At 40.3% G+C, this 23,610-nt stretch overlaps 1 protein-coding gene across 4 annotated transcripts in view; it reads right to left on the bottom strand.

The window, feature by feature from the left end:
• DLGAP1 (DLG associated protein 1) overlaps positions 1-23,610 on the bottom strand; it is a 142,341-nt gene that overhangs the window by 85,333 nt on the left and 33,398 nt on the right. For 2 of the 4 annotated variants that reach the window (XM_008505530.2, XM_008505532.2), the window contains exons 3-5: positions 11,924-12,101; positions 8,887-9,127; positions 3,805-3,837 (exon numbers count right to left, since the gene is read on the bottom strand). In XM_008505530.2, the coding sequence (XP_008503752.1) occupies positions 3,805-3,837; positions 8,887-9,127; positions 11,924-12,101 (452 nt within the window). The remainder of the gene's footprint in view (positions 1-3,804; positions 3,838-8,886; positions 9,128-11,923; positions 12,102-23,610) is intronic. The other 2 variants (XM_008505531.2, XM_008505533.2) reach the window with 1 other exon arrangement.

Below are 23,610 nucleotides of genomic sequence, written 5' to 3'. Positions count from 1 at the left end.
AAAGAATTTTGTAATTATATCTGAGGACAACCAAAATATTCAGGTTTGTCTTACAGGGTTCAGGTGGAACTTACTGGAAGACTGGGCAGTGGCAAACACTAAAAAGAGGAACCTGAGTAATTTTTATGAACTGGATGTATTAATTAAGCATAGCACCTTCAGGGAAGAGGCTTAAGTCTTGCTTCCCAATAGACAGCTTTAGTTAAAAGTGATCACACTTGTCTATTTTGGGAAAATGGCAGGAATTATTTCTGAAAATGTGATTGTATTATACAAATTGGGGCATGTCTTCAGTTTACTGATTCAGCTCATTTCTCTCACTGCCATCACAAAAATACTGCATTGAAAATAAGCCAGAACAAAAGGAAGATTCAGGTCTTTGTTTTATTTCTCCATAAAGTGAAAACTGAATTTGACCTTCTTTTGTTAATGGCATCCCAGTTAAGGACAATGGATCCTTAATGCTCAGAGTTCTGTTGTTTCAGAGCAATGACCAGTTCCTGAGAACAAAATTTTGTATAAAGGTTATACTGTCCTCCCACAACACATCAGTGGAAACGAATGGTGGGTTTACTTTATATTTTGCTGCACATTCTGCTCATTAGTTTGCAATTAAGCAGGCACTGCTATGGGAAACCTGCTTCCTTGTGATGTAATATCAGATATATTTCAAAGGAGGTTGGTTCCTACTATTGCATGCAAGTCAGAAAACATTGTCCCCAGAACCACAGATACACAAGGCTGCTGAGTCAGAATCACCCTGGTCCTGCACTTGAGCTCCCTGCTAGGACACCAGGTCTGAGCTGAACTGCTGCATCTACCTGAGGCACACCAGTCAGCCTTGATGTCACAGGGTAGACAGCAATAAGCAGAAGAGATGGTTGATTTACCCACCATTTCCTGCATGGTGGCAAAATCACTGAGGTTTCATGTTTATTTATAGGCTTATAAAACAGCTTATTCTCAGCTAATGAGACTTGAGGCATTCAGTGCTCAGTCAGCACAGCAATCTTCAAATGACTACTTTGCTTGTAACACCCTCCTGTTTATTTTTTAAAGTGAATCAAGTGGTATTCTGTTTCACCTAGATGGACATTCAGGTGCTTTAGTATACCCTGACAAGCATGACTGCAGGTCCCATCAGGAGTACTTATACAAAGTACATGATCACTAGAAGGAGTGAGATGCACAACCATGGGATCACTGCAGGAGAACACCAGGGGGTCTCCATCTAACCAGGGCTCTGGACACTCCTACAATGTTCTCCAGTTAGTTGTGCATTTGGTACCACACATACCTAGCCTCATGCAAAAGTATAGTTTATATATTTAGGCACATTCCATATAGATCTATACAAAGGGCTTCCATGTAATTTTTCATCACTGTAAAGAAATTAAGAAGAGATTGGAAAATAACAAAACACGACATTTTATGTAACTACCAACCACAATCTCTTTTTGCTGCTACTAGATAAACAATCTCCTTAGAAGGTCTTTTTGTAGATTTCTTTTAAAGATGTACGCCTGGAAAATCATACTTTTTCCTGTTTCATTTGAGACTGTCAAATCTACAGGTCTGATGGCCATCCTGTTCCTAGCATCATAAAGGCCCATGGGGTCCTGCAGACAGACAGCAGGCTGAATATAAGTCACCAGCATATTCTTGCACTAAGGCTGGTTGAATGCATGCCAGGCAGTCTTTGTCAAAGCACAGCTGGCACTATGGGGGAGATGTAGTGCTGCTGAGACCACGTCTCCAGTCTGTGACCAGTGTGCCATTCCCCAAAATTAGATGCGCACGGACATTGACAGAATTAGTGAGGCTGGAGCGTGATGTACTCATTTTCAGCCTTGAAGATGTCCAAGTTTTTTGGGTAACTGGAGAAGACAACCACACAAGTGCTACCTGAAGAAAATAGTGGAGTTGTTCTGTGCTTCTGGAAATGTTCACAAAGACAACATATTCCTTTAAGGCATTTCATGATCCCAGTTTTGAGTGATTAAGAGCTTTCTCATATTCTTACTTGACTAAGAACTTTAGCCTAGAAGTTTAGAAGCATATCAAGCAAACAAAGAGCAAGAATAGTAATCAAAGACTGAATACCAAAGGGTACTACAATTATTTAGTTTCCTGCATTTGAAACACATTCATAACTCCAAAGACAACTTTTAACTCCTCTTCTAAGCTTTATGTTTTCAGAGGTGGAAAAAATAAATAGGCAAACCCTACAAAATTAAATCCTCCTCTCACCTGTTTTTTTAGGAAATTTTGAGCTTTTGCTGTGCCTTTATGCTCACTGATTCACCTTGAGCCATACCTGAAACTGCAAGGATTGAGGACTTTCCAGAAGTCCTATGAAGTAGAGTGGACTTGTCATAAAGAAACCAGAACCACCAAGCTCCTGGGTGAATTCCACAGGTTGTTTCTCTCCAGATCTGGGCAGTGCCTCAAAACAGGATTGAACAGTTTAAATTCAGTACTCATATTTACAGAGAAAAGAGGCAGAACCCAGGAGGATGACAAAAAAATGAAGCAATACATTCCATTACAAGAAAACACTTAAATTGCAAACCAGCTGTAACTATGAAATATTCTTAGAGACCCGTGTATTATTTATTCCAGTAATTCCTATCTTTTGGGCCACAAATTTCCATGTATCTTCAGGACATACAGACTTTACATCCAAAAGGTAAAATGGAATTTATCAAACTTGTTTCCATTCCTCTTCTCAGTGGCCATAAAAATACACCACATGCAAACTATCATGGTGCAACCCACCAAAATTTTGGGCAGCCTTTCCATGTCTGACTCTCTCATGGCTCGGTGCTGCTTCTGCTCAGGCACTTATTACCAGAGCAATTTCCATAAGTGCCTTGCATCATGATTTAAGGCAGTTAGAAATGTTACAGCAAGATCTCTGTTCTGAGTTTCTCTCCTTAAAACTTTCACTGGCTTCAGAAAAATGTGGGGTTTTTTGGTGTAGTGTGGAACTTAACATTCATAAAGCTGCCTTCTCTAATAGACAAGACAAAACTTGTTCCAGCTACAGTCAGATGCTTCTGAAACTAGAAATAGTTTTCTGTTCCAAGGTCAGGTCCTCATTAGTGAAGGAAAACATTTTTAAGAGCTGGTTTAAGCAATTTCATACCATACCCAAAAGCAGACTGCATTTCAGGATTACCCAAGGAAACAGAGGAAATGAACCATATAAATTCTTTGTCAAACAGTTTTCTACACACTTCAAATCTATTTTAAGTTTCAACATCTGCATGAAGGCCTTTACTTAGTTATATTTCTTCAGACCTCTTGCAGAAATACATTAATTTTGGTACAGATCCAGAAACCAATCTTAGCATCAACTAGAAATCAAATTTCAAATCCTAGTTCCTTGTTTCTTTTGGGGTAGAACAATCTCTGAAAGGACAGCTCTGAGTTCAAAAGAGCTTGGACACAGCTGGCATATATTCAGTTACAGCTTCCTTCTTCACAGGATTTGATTTTATTTTTGAATTCTGCCTGGCACAAGTCTATTTTTAAAGTTGCTTGCACTTTTCTTTCTCTCTCTCTCATTTTTTTTTTTTAATTGGCTAGGCAGCCCCTCTGAGATTTTCTACAAAATATCTGACCCCTCTTGGTCAAATGTTCTAACAAACGGAAGGAAAGCAGCTTGCTCAGCTGAAGCACCATAATTAGCATGTGATGTGCTAACTCTCAGTCCTTCTCTAACCTGCTGGCTACACAGCATGGTTTCCCTGGGATTTTTGTTTTTCTTTTAAGTAGAAGTGCAATATTATTTAGAATCACCAGATGGCATTGCTGCAGACAACTTTAATACTCCTGTGTACCTGACTACACGGGTTAGATATTGAGAAAATATTTATTGTTACCTAGTGCAGAGTTTTTGCTGATGTTACTGCTCCAGCTCCATTACAGAGGCATCATTTTCATCTTACTAATCTCAATTATATATTTGTAGCCACATTGCCTGAGCTCTTGCAATGTCCCAAGATTTGCTGGCAGCAAAGGAACATGCACGGCCGCACAGGAATGATTTAGAAACACAGACACAAGAAATGCAGGTGAAAGATGTCCTTTAGACCTCTTTAAAATTTCTTTACTTCTTAACTATTGAATTCTTTAAGCTCATTGAAATGATTTACAGACTTAAAATTGCTAAAATGTTACCTATTTAGTGACTGAATCTGTTGGCTGAAGAGTTTCAGCTACAATGGTTGCATCTGCAAATAACCCAGGATCAAATTATCTCGTAACTCACACCTCATTAAATTCCTCTGAAGGGACCAAATTATATGCGCTGTAATTTTTAGTACAGTTTATGGTGAATAACATACATCAGCATCTCAGAGCTGCTGTAGCCCCCTGTCTGCACAGCTCTGCTCAGGGACAGACACAGCTGGTGCAGGGTGCAGCTGACTCCATGGGTCTTACCCACACCGAGTGAACAAATTCAGGGGTGGATGGACCTTGTCAACAGCTTGGCTTTCAAGGCATGATGAAGTGTACCTGTACTCTTTAATATTTTTATCAATCACGTAGAAAGCAGGATCAACTACACCTTCAGTGAGTTTTCAGAGGACACCAAGCTGAGTGATGCTGTTGATAAGGCTGGGGATGGGATGTCATCCAGAAGGAGCTGGACTAACTGGAGAGGTGAGCCCAGGTGAACCTCGTGAGGTTCAAGAAGAACAATTGCAGGGTCCTGCAGCTGGGTTGGAACAATCCACATTATCAGTTCAGGCTTGGGGAGGAGGTTTTAGAAAGGAGCCCTGCAGAAAAGGACTTTGGGATTCTGGTGGACAAAAAGCTGGACATGAGCCAACAGTGTGAGCCTGCAGCCCAGAAGGCCAATAGCATCCTGGGCTGCATCAAAAGAAGTGTGGCCAGCAGATGGAGAGGGGTGATTCTGCCAATTTGCTCTGGTAAAGCCTCACCTGGAGACCTCAAGACAGAAAGGACATGGACCTGATGGAGAGGGTCCAGAGGAGGGCTATGAAAATTATCAGGAGGCTGGATCACCTCTCCTGTGAAAACAGGCTGCGGGCTGGGTTGTTCAGCCTGGAGAAAAGACGGCTCAGGGGAGACCTAACAGTGACCTTCCAGTGTCTGAAGGGGGCTACAGGAAGGATGGAGATGGACTGTTTGAAGGGCCTGTAGTGATAGGACAAGGGACAATGATTTAAAATTAGAGAAGAGTAGATTTAGATTGGATGTTAAGAAAAAGTTATTTACCATGAGTGTATTAGCAAAATGGAACAGGCTGCTCAGGGAGATAGTCGAGGCCTCATGCCTGGAGAAGTTTAAGGTGAGTCTTGACGAGGCTCTGAGCAACCTCATCAGCTAGAGGGTGTCTCTGCTTACTGCAGGTGGGTTGGACTAGATGAACTTTGTAGGTCCTTTCCAAACCAAATTATTCTATGGTTCTATGACTCTATGATGTTGTGATGTGGCACTTATTTCCCAAATGTCTCTGTTTCCATATAAAGTGGTAAGATTGTATTTTCTCTTCTTCATGTCAAAATCTTTCATTAAAAAAAAAAAGGATAAAAACTCCTTTGATTCACAAGTCTGCTGCATGAACAAAGTACTCACCCTCCAGATACATGCAGAAATTTGACTTGGCGAGGTTAGGATTTTTTTTCCCACTCACAGTATAGCATGTCATCCTGTTGATGACAACAGCTTTGTGCCTACTGTCCCTTTTTCACACTCTGTCATTGCTGTGAGAGCCCTAAGACCAGAGCAAGCTGCAGAGGATACCAGTTTGCCAGGCAACTGTAGATGAACTCTGTGTCACAACCAGAACATTAACACCGTGTTTGTAGATAGATTGAGCGCATCCTCCAGCACTGCTCAGCTACACCAGTAAGAGGTATATTCCTAATTTCAGAACCAAACCTCCAGCAATATATGGCAAAAGGAAACAAAAACCTAAGGCTGCAACCACCATAGAATAGGCTAACAGGCAGAGGAGGTTGTAACCGGGTGGACGTTGGTCTCTTGCCAGATGACTTTCAACAAGACAAGAGGACATGGTTTTAAGTTGTGCCAGGGGAGGTTTAGGTTAGATATTAGAAAGAATTTCTTTACGGAGAGAGTGATCAGGCATTGGAATGGGCTGCCCAGGGAAGTAGTGGACTCTCCGTCCCTGGAGATATTTAAAAAGAGACTGGATGTGGCACTCAGTGCCATGGGCTAGGAACCGCAACGGTGGTTCAAGGGTTGGACTTGATGATCTCTGAGGTCCCTTCCAACCCAGCCAATTCTATGATTCTATGATTCTATGATATATGTGCGATTTTTGTCCACAGTGCTTATTTAACATTTTAATCCAGATGTTCTGTAAAGCCATCTGGAGGAATTAATCTGGAGGAATAATTTTGAATCAAATGGAGAGGCAGCTCTCTTCTCTTTTCCATCATCATCAAGTTGGTATTTCCTGGGCTTCCAGCAAAGATATTCCTAGTATCAGTGTGTGGCCACAGTTTTGTGTGCTAATGATTGAAATGCCAGGTCCCTTAGAGAACTGACAAAATTAATGAAAGGCAATTCAATTGGTAGAACAGGTTGAAGAGGTTTTGGGGCAGGAGAAGAGCTCTCTCATTTGGGCATGTTGAATCTGTAGTTTAGATCATAGCCACCCTTAAGTCTCCCACAAAAGCATTTGAAACCACTTCAGTGTAGCTAACTCTGAGATACAGTTCTCCTTTTGTCACATCTGCATAGCTGTTGTACAAATTCCTATTTTATTGAAGCAGATATTAATAGGAACTACCAAAGACAATTTTCATGTTATTTCTCTTATGTGAGCCAGCCACAGGCAAGGAAGTCAATATAGATGTTTTAGTAAGGAATTAATTTAGTCCTAATCCCCATTAAACCAGTATTAGTATATAGGTCAGGTAGCAGAAGAGACAAGTTCTCTGTAATACTACCAGTGCAAGGGATGACCCTTTGGGAGCCCAAGAATCAAAAAATGACAATGATATCTCAGTGAAATTCCCACAGCAGAAAATGAGTACCTACAGTAGTCTTTAAATGCTTCTATGGATGGCCAAAGAAAGAGCTGCGAATTGCCCTTCTCTGGATATTTTAAGGGGCTGACTATAGAAGCAGTAACCCAAGACAGACCCACTGGGTTACGTTTTTCAGTAACATAGCTTTGTTCACGTGATTTTTTGGTAAAGCCATCTACTCAAAGAACAGACCAGAACTCTTAACATGGCTGTACTAGAAACAAGGAGCATAAACAAGGGACAGTTTAGAACAACTATTTTCCTTGGAAAAAATTACAATCTCTTTTGAGTTTTCAATTCTTTTTTTTGGGAGGTGACACAGCCAGCCTTCTCCATTTATACACCATCATCCCCAAACACAGGCACCAAGTGACAGAAACAATCTCTTGTATAGACATAGTTAAAAATTTAAAAATAGTTACTCTTTTTTAAAATAAGGATCACAGTTATATTTTATACAGAAAAAGTGTTCAAAAAGCAATTCTCAAGGAACTGACAAGACACTGGGTCACCAAAGTGATATAATTAAGGCAAATGCACACTGAAACCCCCCTGAAAACTGTCCTTCAGTTTTTGTCTCAGAATACATTAAATACAAGGTAATACTCTACAATGAAGAAACATATGCCTTAAGGTGGTAAGATGCAAGCTGTGTAAGCATGCAAGAACTACTTTTATAGCAGAAATTTTGTCACATGAATACCATTTCCTTTGATGACATAAACCAATTGAGAGGCAGCTTTAATTTGTCACATGAATACCATTTCCTTTGATGACATAAACCAATTGAGAGGCAGCTTTAAAAAAGACTGGAGTGAGAGACAAGGAACTGACAAGGTAGGGATAACTGCACCTATGAGATAGCACCCCAAAAGACAAAAGTTTGAAGTGCAGAAAATAGAAAATAAAGAATTGTGAAAAGAAATAGTAGGAATAATGAAATACTTATAATAGTCAGTATTAGTTATGAATACAACGAGTACATGAATTGTAAATTAAGCTTGTGTAAAGCACTGGAACAGATGCAGAGAAGTCAAAAGAAAGAGGGCCTCTCTCATCCCCTTGTAGGAAAAATCACACACACATAATGGCTCCTGCCTCTTGCTTTCCTGAATGAGGGGGAAAGATTTGGATTTTGGTTTCTGACTCGCTTTTTCTTCCCCTTAAGCACTTATTTTGGTGGCAGAATCTGAAAAGATGGTCATTTCCAAAAGACAAGCAACTTCAAACATTAAAATGAAGGTTTGTTAGCCTCACGTCTCGACAGAAACTCCCTCTCTTGCAAGGCTTTAATAGTCTGAACTGCAGAAGGAATAGCAGTGGGATGTGAACATGCATGTTTTGACCTGCAGGACTCTTTTTCCCTTTGTCATTCACACCTCTGAGATATGGCATAGAGAGCTGTAGCAGTCTCTTTGATACATTAAATGACACATCCAATAACTTGTAACTTACAGAAATGACAAAAATCACCTCATCTTTGGAGAAAAACTCTCTTCTGCTGTTAAGAGCCAGCAGAGCTGCTAACCCAAAGCCTTCTGGTTCAGCCTTGCCAAATTGTGACTGCTCATGTGGGGAGGAGATTGAGAGAAGACATGACCTTGGATTTTCCTTCTGTGTGCTTTTAGGTCAGAATAAATTAGCTCTGATGTAGGAGGCACCACAACTGCATCAGCCTTGATCTGTGCATAGTTTTAGGTTGATTAAACTGTCCAGCTCCCCGGTGTGACACAGACCCTCTGAGGGGCTTGATGTCTGACAGAGGAGAGTACGCGGTTGATCCGATGGAGCTGCACAGAAAGAACACCTTCCCTTTCTGCCACCCCCATGGATATCCCTTTTTGTTACTCACCAGTACTGCTCTGGATTGTCCTCACTGTGGTGGTTGTACGTGGGGGAGACGAGGACCTCAGGGAGATGCACTCATCATCCTGGGAGCAGCCCTTCTCAATGGCTCTGACGTAGCTGTGGCTCCTCATGCGGAAGCAGCCGGGCATGGGCAGGTCCAGTGCCTCCACTGCCTGAGACTCCAGCTCGCTGAACACCGACTCACAGACAGACTCAAACTGGCCATTCACCTCCATCTCACTCACCTGCAGGCAAAGATGGGGCAGGTTCAGTACATCCCACACCCCAGCCTTCCCAGTACAAGAAGTCATAAGCTGCAGCAGCATGATGGCTGATACGTGCTGGAAGATCCCTTGACGCATGAGGAATAGGTGAATGGCATCTAAATGTCTCCCATTTTACAAAGCAACAATTTCTAGGGGAAAAAAAATATATGCACAAAAAGGGAAGACAGAGGCTTTAGGTAGAGATTCTGCAGGGGTGAGGCTTGTGGTTCCTCTTGAGACAGGTTGGAAGCTGAGAGTCCTTATAGCAGTGCCTGGTTAATGTCACCCTGGGCCCACAGCAGAATCTGAACCTCTGACTATTATGACCATTACATTGAAAAACAAAAATCACTCTTTCTTTGGGGAAATGGAGGAAAAAAAAAAGGTCATCTTAATCCTGGTACACAATCACTGCAGCCCAGAGGCAATCACAGAGATAAACCTGCGGGGCTGGGAAACTCGAGAGAAGTAACAAACAGCTGGAAAGGGGAGGCTCATAAGGGAGCCAACTTTTCTGCAGGGGAAAAATAAAAAATAATCTTAAAACTGCATCTTTGGGCTGACTCCTTTGCCTGAGAGCAAGAGATGCAAGGGAATCCTCAGACCCTTTTTGGACCAGACACTAGGTGGTGACAAAGACCTGCACTCACTCAGATTAAAGGACATTGACAAGCATGTGGTCTTGCGGCAGGTTTTACAGACCAGGAAACCATTTACCACAGCTTAGTAAGTAAAGGCTGCTCATGTTTCTAAAATGAGAATGGAGCCCTGAGCTTGGCATTAGAGAACAATAATTATAAGTGTAGGAAACATGCACGTGGAAACCATCACTTGGGGATTTTTATAGTTTTAAAGCATGCAGAAGGACAAGATTACAAGAGAAACTAAGAATGTGCTAAGATGGTGTAAAAAAAAAAAAGGGTATTATTTTCCAGGGTGAATTTTACCAAGAAAAACATTGTGATGAATATTTTTACAAAGAAATAAAAAGGAAAGTCTCAAAGAGTAGAACATTTCTTTTGTTTGTTTGTTTGGTTGGTTGGTTTTGATTTTTTTTTTCTAAGGGAAACTGCTTAAAAGACTAGTGCATAGTCCCTCATATAGAACATTCCTAAAATGCTAAAATGCCAGATTCCCAAATAAATATCTCTGAATTAATGCTTTTTTGAAAAAAAACCCAACTTCATATTGGCAAATAACACTCAGTCTTTGGCAGATAGATTTGTAAAAGTGTTAAGTGTCGAGTTAAATAAATAAATTAAATCTAATGTTCATACAGCCTGAGACATGAATTTCAGTGATGTTTCCTCCTGGATATATCCTGTCTCTCTTTCTAGAGCATACCCTGTGCAAAGTGCCTCATTGTAACATACAACACTGAGGCTGCAACACTCAGCTACAGGATACTGCAGAAATTCAAACTACAGCTCCATTCTGAACAGCATATATATTTATTAAGGCCATAGCTGAATTCCTGGCATCAATGATGTCCGGTGCTTTTTTTTTTTTTTTTGACATTGTAACGGCCTGACATACCAATAATAAGTGGCCAGTATTTGGCACCACATACCCTGTCCTGATGCACTTTTGGTCTAATGTAAGAAAATTCTTTTATCCAAGTTATTTATCAAAAAAATCCACTTAAGCAAACAGCCAAAAATTGTACCAAAGAGCTATAGAATATAGAAGATGAACTACTGGCCCACTGCCCTGTGGACTGCTGGCACTTTTGCATTTCTTTCAGATCTGTCCCTGACCAATTCATCTGTACAAGCATGTTGTATAAAAGACAGGCTATTTTACAATGTTAAAAATCATTCATCAAACTGAATGCATCAAAAAGCCCTTTGGTTTTTTTTTCCAGTCCAGAGTGAGCATGAAGACATCTTCAGGGCAATAATAAATTTGCATTTAATATTTATATGTTAATATACACACTGTGACGTTCGTACTACTTAGGTGAAAATTTCAGAGGTGCACAGGGTTAAGAATGTACACAAAAGTAATAAAGAAAGCTTGAAAAATCCTAATAGAAATCCCCAAAATTGTGAAATACAAAATACTTTCGACTTATGTGAACATGGTTGTTTGGGTTTTTTTAAGCATTCAAAAAATTTTAGGTGCTAAGAACAAGATCCTCAAGAAAACCCTGCACCTTCTTTTCAAAAAGAAAAATAAAAACTTAGACTGCTCCTTCAAATGAATTGCATGTTGTGCCACTCATCCATTTGCAAAGAACAGGCTAAGGCATTGTCATATTTTACCTTCTCAAAACCAAGGCTGTGTGAAAACATTTCTGCATGCTGAAAAACTTTTTGAAAATGTCTGGCATGCAACAGTCTGGTTCCACTTCGAGCAAAATCATAGAATCATAGAATCATAGAATTGGCTGGGTTGGAAGGGACCTCAGAGATCATCAAGTCCAACCCTTGATCCACTCCCGCTGCAGTTCCCAGCCCATGGCACTGAGTGCCACATCCAGGCTCTTTTGAAATATCTCCAGGGATGGAGAATCCATCACTTCCCTGGGCAGCCCATTCCAATGGCTGATCACCCTCTCCAGAAAGAAATTCTTTCTAATATCCAACCTAAACCTCCCCTGGCACAACTTAAGACCATGCCCTCTTGTCTTGTTGAAAGTCGTTTGGCAAAAGAGCCCAACCCCCCCCGGCTCCAACCTCCTTTCAGGGAGTTGTAGTTTCCTCTATTGCAAGGACTGGTGTTCTGCATGGTGGCTCCTCTCTGGGTGACTGTGGGTGCCTGTCACCCACCTACCTGGCTGATGGTGCTCATGGCTCTCATGTAGCTCTCATTGCGGGAGCGGAACTTGGGGGATGTCAGCAGCCCTGCAGGGTCCAGACTATCCAGGCTCCTGTTGATGGAGACTTCACTCACTGCCCTCAGGTAACTGTGGCTCCGGATCTGAAGCTTTGGTGAATGTTCACTGGATATCCTGGGAGGGTTGGGAAAAAGAGAAAAAAAAAATAAATTAGATATTTCATCATTCTGCATCTAGTCCTGCATCACCAGGACTAGAGAGAAGAAAGGAGAGGCACAATAGTAAGACTGGCTATGTATTTCTAAACACAACAGCTGAACATCTACTTCTTTAAATACTGGTTGTAGGACTGTCTTCTAAAGACTTGTTCTTCTGTGAAAACCTAGTGCTGATGAGACCTGCTGGTGCTGTGACTCTGACACCCATCTATGTATCCATATGATGGGGCTGCTTCTTATGAAGCTCTCAAGGCTGTGTGGGCAAATAGGGCAGGCAGATCATACACAACATGCAAATGCACTCAGTACATTTTAACCTGGGAAATAATTCCAGGAACTTGGGACACCTTGTAAGGTCTGATGTGATTTAAATTTTATTTTATTCATGGCTTAAACTGAAAGTCAAGAAAATATAGGCTAGGAAAGTAGCTTTACTTGACTTGATGTCAAATTAGAAGGTTAAAAAACACACTTGTATTCCTGCAGTTATAACATTTTCCAAATCTCCTACAATAGTTACAGGTGAGATACAAAAGTAGTCAGAAACAAAGAAAACATCCCCCATAATTAATGAGCACAAACTACATTATTACTGCCATACGTGCTTACAGTCAACTAGCAAAGGTTATAATGTGGAGCTACAATCCTCCACCTGTGAGACATTTTATCCTCTGAAAATTTCAGCTAAGTTTTGTCTTCCCAATCTGAGGCATCCTATAAAGATGGATCCATATCATGCTTCTGGAGGACGTTTCTTTTTATATAGTTAATCAATGGATGAAATATTGACAGGGTGATTCTTCAATATTTTTACTGGAGTGTCTTCAATATTCTTTATGTGTTATGAAGTAAAAAATTTAAAATATTAACAAGATTTTCCATTTTTAAGTGTAGATCTCACATGGATGTTTGCAGTTTTATGAAAGAAAAATCTGTCACTTAGGCTTAATCTTGGTTCCCTAGTCTTTAGAGATACATATACAGCTGACCTGAAAGAACAGAAGCCATTTAATGTCTCATTCCTCAAGCATTTTTCAGATGTTTTGTATTCAAGTAGCTAATGATGGTAATTAGTATGAGCAATTTCCCAGTGGCATGCACAATTCTGGTAATTGTCAATGTATTTTAGGAGGACAATTCCACTGTGTAATCACACACCGAAGTAGTTCAGAAACTGGGTCTGTTTCTGAACGGTACTATACTGTAATAAAATCTAGGTCATCTCTACAACATTGTATTCTCTGGCTGCTAATAACCTGCCTAATAAAAGTATGTAAACTTATGCCAATTACTCAATATTCTTGCCACGAGATGAAGATGAAGCCTCGGCTTTGCCATTTTTACTGCTTGTGTGGTGCAATACCCACAGCATCCATATTCATATGTTTTGACTCCTTATGACATTTAATACCACAGGACAAAAGTAGAAAGTGTTTTATACATCATAGTTAGTGCCGTTTCAAACTCAAAAAAAGGAAGAGAAAATGATGAAAAAGTGACTCCTACTAGTGGTTAGCTACAACTTCTTGATAACTAACACTAACAACAATGGAACTCTCTGAAAAAAAAAATCTAGTCTGTTATTTGATTAAAAAATAAAGAAATAAAAATTTTAAAAAGATAAGAATAGGATGAATAATTCAACAAAACATTTTTAGATGCATGAGAGCTACTTCACTGCTCTGCAGATCTGTAAACTGATGAGCATTGCCCGAAATACATTTCTTAAATTAATTCAAAATGTATTTTATGCATATGTTGAGAGCAGTTTGCTGCCAATATGTGACATGCAATATTTAAGGATGCTTGATTAGCTGCCAATTAGTCAAATACGTCACCTGAGGCTGCTGCTGTTCACTGATTAGCTGAGCTCACAACAAGACTGCAGCACAACTCCAAACTCAGTGCACAGACATTACCAGGCAGAAATTTGCAAGTGCTGAGGAAGGTGCCCTTTAAAGATTGATATGACAAGATGCAGGTACCCAGAGCAGCAACTCTTTGCTGTGGCAGCCACAGTACAGATCAGATGAGATACTCCAAGTGGCACGGCAAAGCCACCACAAAAGGCATAGAAATTAATTTTCTGTATGCAGTTGCGTAACAGCATCTTTTCAACCCTGCTGGAAACAGGGTCATCCATCCATGAGAGTAAATGTTTCCCTGTTGTTTCAGATGTGGGTGGTCAGCACAGCTGCCTTCTTTTTCTGACCAGTTTTGCTCCTGACTATACAACTGGCCAGTTTGGCACATATCGAGAACTATATTTTACAGGTGGCCACTTATCTTAGCCTGCTCAAACCTCCCATCTGTTGTATAAAATAGACTCGGGTATTGGCAGCTGCTGGAGGACACGGCTCCTTGCTTACTGATTGCTACAATCACTGTTTCACTAGACGTAGTGATGGGGAAAAAAAAAAAAAAAAAAAAAAAGAAAGGAAAAGGATTTACAGCATAGCAAAGCAACATCTAAAGCTCTGCAGTTATAGTGATTACTACTTCTTTTATAGCTGTGTAATAAATCGTCACTATATTCTACAGTACACTTTAATGAACAGCTGAAATACCACTGAAAATTTTCAAAACACTCAATTTAAGCATAAATATGTCTGTGTATGACAGGGGAAGATCTGAGTGTTTAATTTGTCTTCTCAAAGTTACTATTACTGGTAGCCTGTAAATGAAAATACAATTTTCTTCCTTAAGAGATCAACTCCATCTTCTTTCCACAACTAAGTACGACAGACAAGGGACTGAGTCTATGGGGCAGCTCTTTGTCCAAGACGAAGACAATATGTTAGCTCCACTCACTGCATTGGATACATTAATTGGCAGAAGGAGGATGTGAATTATTAAAGATCTTGAACAAGCTCCTCAAGGATGCTGCATCATTTCTGTGCTGCAATGCTTACTGGTGTGACATGGGACAAGTGCTTACTGCTGTAGTAAAAGGGTTTTGCTTGGGAAGCTTCTAGTCCCTTGTGCGTACAGAATGTGATGGTGTTGGTTGAAGCAGCATTCAGGGAGCTTGCAGAGGGCAATGAGGAACCAGGAATGCTGTCCTCTAAGGCAACGTGATGGGACTCAAGGTGGCAGGTCTCCAAACCAGCTTCACCGTCCTTTTTGCCCATACTGCTGCCCTAATCCCATAGCATGGAAGAACAACTGCAACGCCAACATGCTGGCAATGCATGGGGCGGGGAGGAGTAGCACTACTGGATAGCAGGAGACACTGGGAGAAGATGATTGCTTTGGGTTTGTGCTTCTCTGCTGGCTGACGTTGTGGGTGTCCCAAGGGGCTGACCAGCAAATGAGCCAGCCTTGCAATGAAGAGTGTGGAAATAGGGTTCTGATGAGTCCCAGTGGAGAAATAAAGTCTCCAGTGGAGCAAAGGAAGGCAAATGTCTCTGATCCACACTGTGCCTCAGGGAAGATGGAGGTACCCTGCTGGTGAGGGCAAAATGTGACTGAAAGGTTCTGAGAGACAGGGAAGTGTTCATTTCAGCAGAAAACATGTTTTAGTGAAGCATCTAAAATAGAGCATCATGCAGGTATGTAAAGGAAACCTTTAAACTATCTTTGCATGCTGCCCTTTGGTTTCTGCTCTGTACATTTCAGACTTACAGAAGCTGATTCTATTGTTTTCCTTCATATATAGGAATGAAAAGGTTTAAGATGCACAGGTCTAATCACCCCTAACTTTGCTGCAACATACATGTTAATAAAGACTTTGAACCAACTGTTAGCAGAAGTGTTTGTATTTATACAGTCTTAATTAGGACGGAAAATTATTCTGGTTCCTAATTTGCTTAGCTGACTACTTGCTGAGTAAGGTGTTGGTCAGCACAGGTAAGCATGGGAGGACCTAGGCTTAGCTGATTTGCTCTGGTTTGTACAGGGAAGTCTGAGACAGAGGCATGAAACTGTCTTAGCTTAGTGCCCAACTCGAGTGATGGTCCAAGACAAATAGTGGGGGAAGAAAAGCTATACACTCATCATTTCTGATTCATATAAACTGTCCATAATGTAGTTCAAATCCATGGTAAAGAGTTGAAAATGCAGTGTTAGAAGATTAAGAGTGAAATAGGTTCGACTGTTTTCCTGGAGGAGTTCTCTTGAGTTCAAAATGGCTTTCAAATGGCAAAGAGAAGGTAGACAACTGGGATTTACAAGAAGAGGAAAGTTTTGTTTCAAATATTTCCTTTTAATTTAGGAAAATACAATGCACTCTGTTGTATATATACTCTTTATGAAAAACACTTTCATTTGTTACATTTCATTTCTGAATTAAAAAAGGGAGAGACAAGACTGATGATGGCTGCTTTCCCCTTTAGGCCAGACTCAATATAAAATAGCATTACAATGAAAAATAGTCCTAAGACTATTGTCTTCTGCAAACTCAGCATTCCAATTCATAGCACAAAGTGCAGTGTTGTGCCAGATGGATTATGTGCTCTGCCAACAGAAAATGACAGAGCAGAATAAAGTGGAAGTCCAGAAACATGTTCTGAATGCTTCTATAAGTCAGCAGAGAAGTACACTAAAATTTCCCTTCAAAAACCAGAAAGCTCACAACAACAAACGACACACAACCCCAACCCAAGAAAAAATAAACCTCAGAACCACCACTATTGCTAAATATTCCAGCTTTCATCTTTGTAGCCTATGAGAGACAGCTTAGTTCTCCAGGACTTAGTTATCTTAGGCTGAATGTTCCACCTCTGGCATGGCTGGTGGGCACATGCAACATATGTGTCTCTTCTCCATTTTATTTGCATTTTACTGTTGCTAGAAGGTAGAACAATTCAGTGTTGCCTCTGACAGAAGGCAAACACTGAAGGACATCAGGGAGGAACATGTGCAGAACAAAGTCATTCAAGTGCTTCTGTCTGATCCTGGTCATGATATGGGTCATCAGGCTGGGGGTAGTTTCATCATGTTGGCACCTCTGTTCTGTTGATGCTTTTTCAAGTGTAGCAAACACAAATCTGTCACGCTACCAACGGAGACAAGTGCAGCACTTGAACAGTTTTGAGCATTCTTCCTTCTCACCATGGATTTTTTTCAGGTTTTAAAGATGCCATTTTCTGTTTTACCTTTATAATAAAGTGAACTCCCGCATGGGGATTTCCTGCCTTAGAGCTAAATATACATATATATACACACATATGTATATATAAATATAAATACATAATAACATCTTTTATCGAGTCCTTAGTGTGTTGCTAAAGAGCCAAGTGTAAGAAAGAAAAATCTAAAATTTGGAAACAACCAGGAAAAGCTCATCTGCTAAAGAGCAATTCACTGTTATCTGCACGAAACTGGCATCTGCTTCCTTTTTTATTAGAACAAGATTCCACTAATCAGACTAAAATCGACTACCCAACACGTACCACAAAGCCACATGGGATGTACTGGTGTCACAGGGTTGTCACAGGGTGAGAGACGACAGAAATTGCAGTAGAGTGTATTTGTCTCTCTGCCTGATTTTACAGATTCTGTTTGGGCAACAGAGGAGTGCACTTTAAAAAGTAAATCCAGAGGTCCACAAACTTTGCTATCAAGGGACTCTCTAACGTGTCTATCTCCAGCTGTTGTGACTTTTTTGAGTGTACACGGTGTCCTGCCAGAGAACTCTGATAAAGGACAGCAGGAACTCAATCAATATTTCTTTGTAACAAAAGCTTCTAAAAATCCCAGTCCCCTTCTAAAATTCTACATTTGGTTACTGCCAGCTTCAGAACCATCCATGTAACCACTTTTTATTATTTCATTAGAAACCTACTTCCTTCTCAATGGACAAGGATTCATTGGGTTGTTTTATACCTCTTTTGGGGTGTGGGGCTGTTGAGGTTGTGTGATCATGTTTCAGGACCCCATAATGACTGTTAAAATATTAACAAGCAATGCTGACTATTGCATAAAAATGCACATAGGCGTTAAAACAAAATTTCTCATTTTTTTTCAAAATCCTCTCAAGTGCAGTGCAAAATAAATAAATAAATAAAGGCTAATGAATCCAAGCAAACTCCCTCTTGCCATGACATGCTGTATCTTCTCCCTGATTTCTAGCGACAGTGAAAGAACCGAGCACAGCATGGAAGGGGCACATAATGCCATGTATGCAGTTGAATTGGTAAAGAAGCAGATGGAAGATGATGCAGACAGACATACAATTATCTTCTATCAGAAATCTTGTCTACATATTGGTGCTGGTTCCCATGTGGGTGTGTGTGTGGGGGGAATAGTTGTGAGTGCTCTTCTGTTCCACCCCAGAGAGTGAAAAGAGATGCTGAGGCGTAGAAACAGGTCAACTCAAATGAACCATCTCAACCCAGTGATGGCAGAGTAAGCCATTGCTGTATAACCCCACAGAGTATTTAGGAAGAGAAACAAATCCTCCCTTGGGACATCTAGGAGAGTAAGATATAACATAACCATGAGCACCCAGCTTGGGAAAAGTATATTTTCTCTCAGAGAAAAGCTGTAGGCCTTCATGTCCCTTATTGCCAGTCTTGCTGAGTAAATGCTTAAAAGTGTTTGCAGAGATTCCTCCTTGAAGGAAAATGCCTGAACTTAGAACAAATAAACATGTAACACAAGGCTCTTGCCTTTTTCAGCCTGAGTCTCCTTTGGGCTGTCACTAAGGGGACTGAGTACACTCTCAGTAAGTTTGCAGATAACAGCAAGGTGGGTGAGAGTGTTGATATGCCTAAAGGTAGGAAGGCTCTGCAAAGGGATCTGTACAGGCTGGATCAATGTCCAAGGCCAGCTGTAGGAAGTTCAATATATCTAAGTGCCATGTGCTGCTCTTGGGTCACAGAAACCCCATGCAACACTACAGGCTTGGGGAAGACTAGCTGGAAAGCTTCCCAGAAGAAAAAAACTTGGGGGTGCTGGTCAACAGCCAGCTGACTGTGAGCCAGCAGTGTGGCCATCCTGGTGTCCAAGAAGGCCAAGAGAGAGCATCCTGGCTTGTGTGGCCAGCAGGACTTGGGAAGTGATTGCTCCCCTGTACTCTGCACTGGTGAGGCCACCCATCAAATACTGTATTCAGGTATGGGACCTTCACTACAAGAAAGACATTGAGGAGCTGGAGTGTGTCTAAAGAATTCCAATGAAGCTGGTGAAGAGTCTAGAGCACAAGTCTTATGAGGGGTGTCTGAGGGAACTGAGGTTGTTTAGCCTGGAGAAAAGGAGGCTGAGGGGAGACCTTATGGCTCTCTGAAGCTACCTGAAAGAAGGTTGTCATGAGGTGGGAGTTGGTCTCTTCTCCCAGGTAACCAGCAACAGGACAAGAAAAAATAGCCTCAAGTTTTACCAGAAGAGGTTTGATTGGACATTGGGAAGAATGTCTTTACTGAAAGGGTTGTCATGCACTGGGACCCACTGCTCAGGGACCCACTGTCACCTTCCCTGGAGACATTTAGAAGACTTGTAGATGTGGTGCTTAGGGGCATGGCTTAGAGGTGGACTTGACAGTGGTGGGTTATTGATTGGACTTGATGATCTTAAAGGTCTTTCCCAACCTCAGTAACTGTGCCCTCTAGTGATTCTGAAAAGTCATCCACAGTCTACTCAGATTAAACTCTTAGTTTAGTATTTCAAGCATTTTGATGTGCCAGGCAGTCACCTGAAAGCATATGTTTGAAGAGCCCTCCAAAAGAGGGAAGAAAATGCCTCCACTGGACACAGACTGTGTCACTGCCACTTCTGTAATTTCTGCTATTATTGTAAACCAATCAAGTCATGCAATCATTTCCCTCCTCTTAGGCATCTGCTAACACACTTTAAACTTCCCATCACACCCCTGCACATCTGCATTTTCTGATGGATTCATGGCAAGAAGTGAAGTTTGAGTCTCAGTCTGTATTTATATTAGGCTAACTCCTACTCAGAATACTGACAGACAGCTTTTTTTTCTTTTTTTAACCTCCTGGTATCTGGGATCAATCTATTCCCTTCTGCAGCCCTTGTTCTATTCTACAGAAATTGCTGCCTCCACAAGCTCAGACCTCACCCACTTAGTTTAATTTTTCAGGTCTTCCCCATTCATACGTGAAAAGTTTGATTAATTCTGCCAGTGGGAAAACCCAAGACTTACAGGTCTCTGCCAAACCACAGAAGGAAAGCAGTTACTTTTCAGGAATGTCACCCGGCTGTGTGCTGAGCTGGCTGCACAACCAGCTCTCCCTCCTTAGCACTGTGATTTATGCAGCAGCTCTGGCTCCTGCATTAAGTGGGAGTATAACATTCCAGCTCAGCTAAAAGGCATCTTCTGGGCCAGAAAGTCCTATAACTGAAAGTCCTCCTGTGCTACCTCAAGTTACAAGAGTGGCCAGTATTTATCTACAAATCTGTTTCTTTTTTTTTTTTCTAGTAAATACTAAAGTAGTATTTGCTTTTGAATGTCACTGCAGTGTTTATTTTATAAGCATTTTTTCCTAACACACTGCAATGCATTTTCAGTGCTCAGTGTGCTCAGCTCCACATGAACCTGAAACCAGGTGATGATCACTCACACACTGCATGGCCATGAGTCTGCAAGCCCTGCCATGTGCCTGCTTCTGAGTCACCTTGTTCAGAAAGACATTTGCAAACATCCGGGCTAGGTCTGTATAAATCTCCCAGTGAGCTTAGAACACATCTTTGTTTTGCAAGTCAACACAGTTACTCCAAAACCTTCATATAAACAATCAGCCACCTGCATTTTTCGTATGCATTTTCCATATGCAGCATTTTCCCACTTCCTATTTAGTCTTCTTCCATTTAAAAAGTTTAAGATACCTACTAAAAAAAAAAAAAAAATATTCCAGATGAGCTGCACAGATGTGCAACAACAAACCATAGCACTCTGAATAACAAGTACATTTTAAAGTAATGAGGAGGGTAAGCTAGTATATCCATAAGAGAAAAGAGAAAAATCCCAAGTCCACCTAAGTAAAGGGGAGATAAGAGGTCACATTTTTATATCTCTGAGTAACAGCATTGCTTTCAAATGAATGTTTGAGAATGCAAAACTCAATACAGGGCCAGGCATGCTATGTGAAAAATACTTAAGTATCTCACCAGCTGCAGGTGGTTCTTGATAACACCTGCACATTGTTGACCTGGACTGTAATATAATACATGCTGGTGGTGCCTCAGGATTTTCTCTCCTCTTCTATTGTGATGAGTTCATTTTGAAAGATCATATTGCAATCTCATTAAGTGGCTGGTTCATTATCCTCTATTTTATTCAGTTTGTATATGAAGGAAATTAAGAAGTTTAAAGTGCCTGAAAATACTGGTTTTTCTTCTCTAAGCAAGCACTTCTAATTACATATTGGTTCCCCGCAAACATCAGGGTGGTGGTGACTTAAAATGCAAACTAATCCTGTTGTCACAGGGGTTGAAAGGTGGGTGAGAACATAGAGCAGTGACCTCTTGGATAACCCTACAGCCAAGTTCTCAAGCTGTGATTGAATAAGTATAGCTTGGAGCTCAGATATGACTTGCATCTATCCCTTCATGATAGAAAAACCCCAAGCAAGCAATCAAGCAAGTAAAGATTTTTTGGGAAATTGTTCAAATAGAGTTATCACCGACTGAGACAAAACGCTGGAACTTCTCCAGTCATACCAAAGAAGATGGCATTACTAACTTTCCTTCTATAATTTTATTTAAAATAATACCCAGAATATAAGTAAATAAAAGAAATGGTGCTGTGCAGTAGGATTTCTGGCAAATTCTCTACAGATTCTCTGGGCAGCATTCTCTGTTTTTCTGGGAATTTTTTCTTTTATCATTGATACTGCACAGCAAAAGTGATACCTCAGGAGCAGGGAGACTTTTCCTCCATATGACTTTACCAGAGCTATTCTTCAGAAGAAAGAAGCAGATACCTCTTTACCTTCAGGTGCTTTTACATCAAACGAAAGCCTTCATAAGATAATTAAAAAAGCCCAACTGAGAGTTTCATAACTTTCTCTTTCCATTCCAAAGTCTTTCCAGTTTTGTTTTGCAGTGATTACAAAAGCACCTGCCTGCTGAACTGAAATACAACACGATGTAATAGTCTCTTATTTTAGGTAAGTGTGAAATACATTGTGGTCTGAGCAAGCTGGCTTGCCAATGAAATTATAAACAGGGCCAAATAACTGAATACCTCAAGGTGGAAGTCTGCAGATGATTTCTATTATGAAAACTTATCCAATAAATAGAATTTTGCTTAAAGGATGCAAAATTATGCCTAACACACATTACAAATTTCCATTTTTCTTTTCATTTTAAAAAAACCCAGATGTATTCTATGCTACAGGCTATCACTGGACCAAATTTGTACAGAATGCATTCTGTTAAGCAGAAATAATTATTGTAATGGGCAATGATTCAGATAGAGGCAATGAAGATGTAAAAAATATTTCTGAAGAGTGGGTGTTTGTCAGTGTTAAGAATCTTCAAAGGGTCTTATGCTTCATTTTAAAGGAAGAGAGCCTTTAACTTCTGAGAAAGTCAGCTGGCCTCTTGTTCTGTTGATAGTTGGAATTCTTAAGTATTTCCAAATATTTATCTGAATTTAATTATTATATTTAGAATTAAAATATATGCTTTGACTGAACTGGAACACTACTCTTTTCCAGTGAAAAATTAATGGAAAAAAAATCCAGCAAGGTCAAAAAGTGAAAAAAAGTGCTCACAATAGTGTGTGATATATCCTGTATAAATCACAGACCAAGCAACCACCTGTGAATGAGGTAAGAAAAAACCTCTCCTTTTCAAAACATAATGATAGAATACACTGTGAAACTGAAGGTGGTCCTCTATTTTACTTAGAAGATGAAAACACCTGGATATCTATGTTGAGGAAAAAAAAAAAAAAAGAAAAAAAGGAAAGCAAAGATAAACTCTAAAATTTTCTCTGTAAATACCTGCTACTTGGAATTTAAAACTACAGGCACTTGACTGTGGTTCATAGATTTGGATTTCAATATCAATAGAAGTCTTCTGTGTGACTTGGAGGAGAACTCTCAGGCTCAGCAAATAGGTATGTTAATACTTCCCTACAGTGCTTCTGAGGTGGCTTTGTGATGCTGAATTAGTTAGCAAATCTGACTGAGGTTCTTCAATGGAAGAGAACAGGAATGCTGTATTTCTATTGTTACTGGAGGCAGAGATGACAGAATGACTGAACTAATAATATTCAGCCCCAGAGACAGATAATGCATATAAAGCAGAATAGCTGGTTAATGAAGAGTGTTTGGTGTGATGGTCAAAAAGTACTTTAGAAGAAATGTATTTTTTGATTAAAACCATTATTGACTGTGAATGGTGACTTATGATATCGTCTCAAGTCAATGATTTTGCTGAGGTAAGACAGAGCTCCTTGAAAAGATCTTCATCCTAATAAAATTTCAGTGAGCTTTGGAAAAGTTTAATGCCTAAAATGTCAATTTAAGCAAAGTGTAATGAAACCTAAATTACTT

This window comes from Calypte anna, chromosome 2, assembly GCF_003957555.1.
Source record: "Calypte anna isolate BGI_N300 chromosome 2, bCalAnn1_v1.p, whole genome shotgun sequence".
Classification (NCBI taxonomy): domain Eukaryota; kingdom Metazoa; phylum Chordata; class Aves; order Apodiformes; family Trochilidae; genus Calypte; species Calypte anna.
Note: the sequence above shows the minus strand (reverse complement) of the source record. Positions and strands in the feature narration are given on the sequence as shown.